The following is a 5,165-nucleotide window of genomic DNA, read 5'->3' as shown; positions in this document are numbered from 1 at the left end:
AAGCAAAATTTTATCTTAGGAAGGGGCTGAACCTTTCTCTGCAGACCTGAGAACTCCAACAGAGGATCCCGCTTTTGGATCTAGTGTCAGAGTCAGCAGGGAGTCCCTGGAGAAAGGGGGTCGCATCTTCCAATCAAATATGATCTGGCATCTGTCAGGGTCGTCTAGAGCCATGCAGAGGGGTTGATTTGTGCGTAAAAGGCAAAGTCCCAGACTCCTCTGATGTCCAGTGATTGTCATCGGAAGAAAGAAAACAATAGTCTAAGTAGAAAACAATTTCTAAGACAATTTAGAATGTTACTTGCTCCAAGCACTTATTTATTTTTTAAATAGAGACATATTGAAGCTGTGACCTCAGCTTATTCACTGGGTTGGCCTGAGCTTTGCGCTTTCCCAGACCACTGAGAGGCTGCCTCGAAGGAGGAAGGGCCTCCAGGTCCCAGCTACTAAATGCGAGCTCAAACCATCCTCAGGGTTGTTTTTCTGATTTGCACATTCTGAGAACCTAAGGCCAGGTTCCAGACTTCTGCAGGTCTCGAAGACAAAGGACCAGGATCCAAGAGAGGAAGGGGCGGGCTTGAGCACCCCAGGAGCCTAGTCTCCTACCTCTAAAAGACACCTCTAATATCTGCTTAAGTTTCCATTTTGTCTCCTCGGACTGCGCAAAGATCCTCTCTCCTCAGCCAAATTACTGACTTCCCTCACCTGGGCTCCTAGCAGCCTTAGGATCCCTTGTAAGACATTTAGAGTGGGATGGTTTGTGGATGAGCAGAAGATAACAAAGGACTCCATATCTTTAGCACAAAATATTTATTGATCTTTAACACAAAAATATTTATTGGTAGGGGAGATCCTTCAGAAGGCGAATTCGCTCCTGGTGCTCTCCCATCCAGTTCTTATTAGCACGTTATTTACACATATACAACATATATACATCGTCTCAAGCCGCCACCAAATCGCAAAGTAATCTAGGCCAATGAGTGGGTGTCAGAGCACCGGAGGGTGCTGGGGCGTGTGCAGGTTGAGGGCGTTGGGGTGGCCATGGCCGATCAGATTGAGGTAATGCCGGTCCAGACCCTGCATCGGAGCCAAGAAGGGGCTGTGCTGCTGTGCGGGGTTGGGGAGAGGTACCGTCGCGCTGGACAAGTAAGGCAGTGCTGGGCTGCGGGCCGCTCCAGGAGGCCAAGCGAATGACCCTGGGGTAGCCCCCTGCGGGAACACTGTGGCTTCGCCCGGACTGTGGCTCGGGAACTCTGGGCCGGCTGGATGCAGCTGATAGGAGAAATCTGGCTCGGGGAGCGAGAGCGGTGGGAAGGGGGGCTCGGCGCCCAAGCGGGCCTTGGATTGCAAGAAGGCGAGGATGCGCGCGTACTTGGTGTCTTTGGTCTCCATCCGCTCCACAGTGGTGAGGTAGTGCACCAGGTTCTTCATGCACTCGTGGTAACCGTAGTGGAAGTAGTTGGCAAACTCTGCTAAAAGCTCTGCTGGGGTGGAAAAAAAAAATTAAATTAAATAGTAGGAAGAAGGAAAGAAAAGAGAATAGGCGCCCCCACCACCCGCCCACTAGTACGGTACAGGGCATCTTTATAGGGGTTGGGCTGGATTCTCACTTGAAGCTGGTACTCTCTACTCCGAAGTCTAGAAATTGGAAAAGCAGTAATCTTGTCTCTCTAAGAACCTGACTACATCCCATACCTTGCCAACCCCCACCTGTGAGGAGCAATAGACCTGTATCTTTAATGCTCCTCCACGGCACTTAGCAGGTGCATTTTCAGGAGCCAAGCACCGGTACGCTCTGGCGGCTTCCTGCTCCGGGACTCCAGGTCCCCGCGTGCCACACGCTCCCGGGTCAGGATTCCTTTACCTGAATCAATGCCCACCTTTTTCCCTTCCTCGAGGAAAATCCGCGGAATGCAAAGCTCTGAGGTACTGGACTGTCATCTCCAGGATCTCTGCCTTCTCTAGTTTCCCCGAACTCTGTAAAAGAAGACAGGAACCTAGCGGCGGCCCACCTACAGCAGACCCACGAGGATGTTCTCTGTCTTCTGCAGACGACCAGTCTGGAAGATGCTGGCGCCGGAGAGGCTACTACCGCTCAAGTTCCCGGAGTGGGGCGAATTCTCTTAGGCCAGCAGCGTCTGCAGGGACCTTGGGGCTCCACAGAGAGTGACAGTTGGGGAGTACCCAGTACGGCAAACGTTACCTGTTTCGCCAGGGCCATGGGGACTGTCTTGCCCAGCTCGTTCAAGCAGCGGTTAATTCGGTCTCTCCTTCGCTTTTCTATCACTTTATGAGAAACCGGGGTTCTCTGTAAACAGAAAGTTTTGCATTTAAGACGGCTTTGCCTAAGGAATCATCCAAGACAAAACCTGTGTGCTACAAAGATTCACCAACCCCAAGAGACCCCTGCCCCGCCATACTAGACGAAGAGAGCTCTGTGTCCCCGCAGCCCATGCTGGCGCGCTTGCCTTTCAGCTTCCCTGAACATCCCTGCCACCACCAAGCTAAGTACCAGGGCTTTGGGAGGTGGCCACCAGCCTCCCAGCGTGAGCTCTCCCCAATCAAGGACTCTCCTTTCTGTCTCTGTCCCCTTTCCAATTCACTTTGGATTTCTCCACACTTAAAGTCCTGGGCGGCACATCTTAGTCATCTATCCAGCCAGATGTCAAGTTGGCGAGTCACACTCCTCCACTATCAGAGCGCAAGGAACTCACTTTGCGTTCCTTGAGCCTGTCAGACATTCTGGTGTGTGTGCGCGCCCTCGGCAGAGGCGGTGGCGCGAGGCACTCGTCCACGGCCCACCTCGTGTGCCTCTTCAAGTGTTCCAGGTAGACTGTAGCCTCCCAGGTCCGAGGGGGCTTCCTTTATAAAGCAGCCAGCAAGGGTTGCAAGTGCATTCTCACGAGTTGAATTATTCCATAGGATTAGAGATTCTGCGTTTGGAGCATGTATGCATTCAAGGTCAGTTTTAAAGAAGTTAAGAAAAAAAATTTAGCAGCCGAGGGGGGCGAGGTGGGGGCAGATCAACTTTGTTAATCCACGTGGCTCTTCAAAGGACACGTGATCCGTCCAGGAATAACATTTGCATGGCAACAGGCACCTCGGGGGAAGAGGAGGCGAGAAACTGGAGCCGGCGGACCAGCGAGCGCCTGCACTCTTAGCCGGCGCAGAGCGCAGGGGCGCAGTGGCTGCGGGCACCGGGGGGCGAGGACTCTCACAAAACAGTGTCGCTTCCTTTAGTCCCACCGCTGAGTCTCACACGATCGCCTGTTTACAAATCCCAGCAAGCCCGCGGTCCCAGCGCCGAGTGCGTTTTAAAGCCTGTCCAGAGTCATTAAAGTAATTAAGTAAGCCTTTAATAGGCTGTTCCGCCGGGTTCAAGGGAGAGCTCCTGGAGACGGAGGCGCCCCGTTTGTTCCCAGGCTTTTCTCACACGACTTGGTGACACGTCCGTCTCCCCCCTTTTTGTTTACATCGCTTTATTTGTCCGGACATCCCGGCAGGTGTGGGGCTGCGGCTGGCACACGAGGCTCCCGCCTCGCTTCGCCCCTCCCGCGGGCCTTTGGCACGCGACTCTCCCCCTAGTCCCTGACCAAGTCGTCTGCTTTCTTTCCTCCCCCCGCCTCCGGCTCTCTCTTCGCGGGGGGAAGAGGCTCAATTTGTAGCCTATTATCCTATAGGAAAATGTCCATTGAAAAGTATGAATAGTTTCATTGGGCTAAATTTTAATAATGCCAAGGGTGGGGTGAAGGAGAGACAGGCGTGTGTGTGTGTGTGTGTGTGTGTGTTTGTGTGTGTGTGTGTGTGTGTGTGAGGGGGGTGGGAGGATTGAGGGGCAACACAGAGGAGAGTGGGGCGAGAAGAAAAGGGGGAATGCAGCTGGCCCAGGCGAGCATTATGCGCCGTCACCTGCATGAGGGGGCGCCTACAGACCCCTATTCATTTGCCTAATTTTGGTCAATTTAACAAACTTCAGGAGAAATTATTGTGGCTTTGTCAGGGAGGGTGAAGCCTTCTGATCGAATTAACAGCATGTTTTGATCCGGTAAATGTCATTAGAAAGCGAGAAACAATCGCGCTTAGAGGGCTCTGGGTAATGCGCCCAAGTGGAGACGCCAAAGCGCACGGCTCACAAAGGGAGCAAGTAGCTGCCACAGGGAACTTTTGTACCCGCCCATCGCCCAAGTTTTGACACAAAAAGGCATTATTTCATACTTGAATACGTTTAATCCAACGATTGTCTATTTTTGCAAACATATTTTCACAGCATTGTTAACTTTTTATGTCCCCCTCTCGCGGGCGCCTTTTCTTAACGTTTGGGGGCGGGAGAGCGCAGACACTTTGGGCATCAATATTTGTCACTGAAAAGGGCCCCGTGAAGTTAGGGAATTTGATCTCTTTTTTATGGTTTTAGAAAGCGAAATATCGGGGGAGGAAGCGGAGGGAGGGAAGAGACGGACAGAAACCCAGAAGGAAATTTGCTGGACAGGCCCAAAGGGAAAGAGGGGGTTGGTGGCTCCTGGGAACTCTCGCCCGCTGCGCCTTTGCCTTGAGCTTGCGCCACAGTCCCAGGCGTCCACCCACCAACCTCTCATTTGCCGCCTCTGGGCGAATGGGGGGAGGCTAGAGGGGGTGAGCTTTCCTGCATATAAAAACAATAAAATGACCTTTGCTTTATGACTTATTCCAGAGTCACCAAGTTCTCATCTGTTCCCAATCTTTCTCATCTGGGAACAAGGAAAACCGTCCTTCAAGTGTCTCCTTAGTCCTTTTGCCCCACACCGCGGAGTAAATTCTTTCTTCTCTGTTAGACAGCAGCAGGCCCCGAGGTTTATCCTTTTGGGGAGTGCCAGTCCTTTGTCAGTGGCAGGTAGGGTGGGTCCCTGCTTGCAGGCAGCACCTGGTAAGCTTCAGGGCGCAAAGTCAGACCTGAGACGCAGGACCCCTGGAAAACAGCCACCCACCTTCCGGTGCCTGGAGGGTATGGAATCGGTCTGCACCGAGCACACTAGGGTGCCCCGCTCTTGCTTCCGGGTGTTTGTTTGTTTGTTTGTTTGTTTTGTTTTTCGACGTACTTCTCGCCAGATTGGACAGGACCTGCACCTTCTTGCAAGTTGCTCTGCCAGCCGCGTGCTCTCTTACGGGTTGTCAGCCTTCGTATATTC

The 5,165-nt window shown here is 52.6% G+C and overlaps 1 protein-coding gene across 2 annotated transcripts; it reads right to left on the bottom strand.

Annotated features, from left to right (window-relative positions):
* Nucleotides 1-795: 795 nt before the first annotated feature.
* Helt (helt bHLH transcription factor) lies at nucleotides 796-3,363 on the bottom strand. 2 transcript variants are annotated; one of them, XM_028757713.1, is made up of 4 exons: nucleotides 2,715-3,363; nucleotides 2,204-2,308; nucleotides 1,881-1,977; nucleotides 796-1,481 (listed from the first exon to the last, which is right to left on the bottom strand). In XM_028757713.1, exons 1-4 carry the CDS (start codon nucleotides 2,739-2,741, stop codon nucleotides 988-990), a joined length of 723 nt encoding a protein of 240 aa, XP_028613546.1. In that variant the 5' UTR covers nucleotides 2,742-3,363; the 3' UTR covers nucleotides 796-987. The 2 variants fall into 2 exon arrangements, with proteins under 2 accessions (XP_028613546.1, XP_028613545.1); XM_028757712.1 differs by having other exon boundaries at nucleotides 963-1,484; nucleotides 2,715-2,824.
* Between the last annotated feature and the right edge of the window lie 1,802 nt (nucleotides 3,364-5,165).

Source organism: Grammomys surdaster, unplaced genomic scaffold, assembly GCF_004785775.1.
Source record: "Grammomys surdaster isolate TR1022 unplaced genomic scaffold, NIH_TR_1.0 126178, whole genome shotgun sequence".
Taxonomy (NCBI): Eukaryota; Metazoa; Chordata; class Mammalia; order Rodentia; family Muridae; genus Grammomys; species Grammomys surdaster.
Note: the sequence above shows the minus strand (reverse complement) of the source record. Positions and strands in the feature narration are given on the sequence as shown.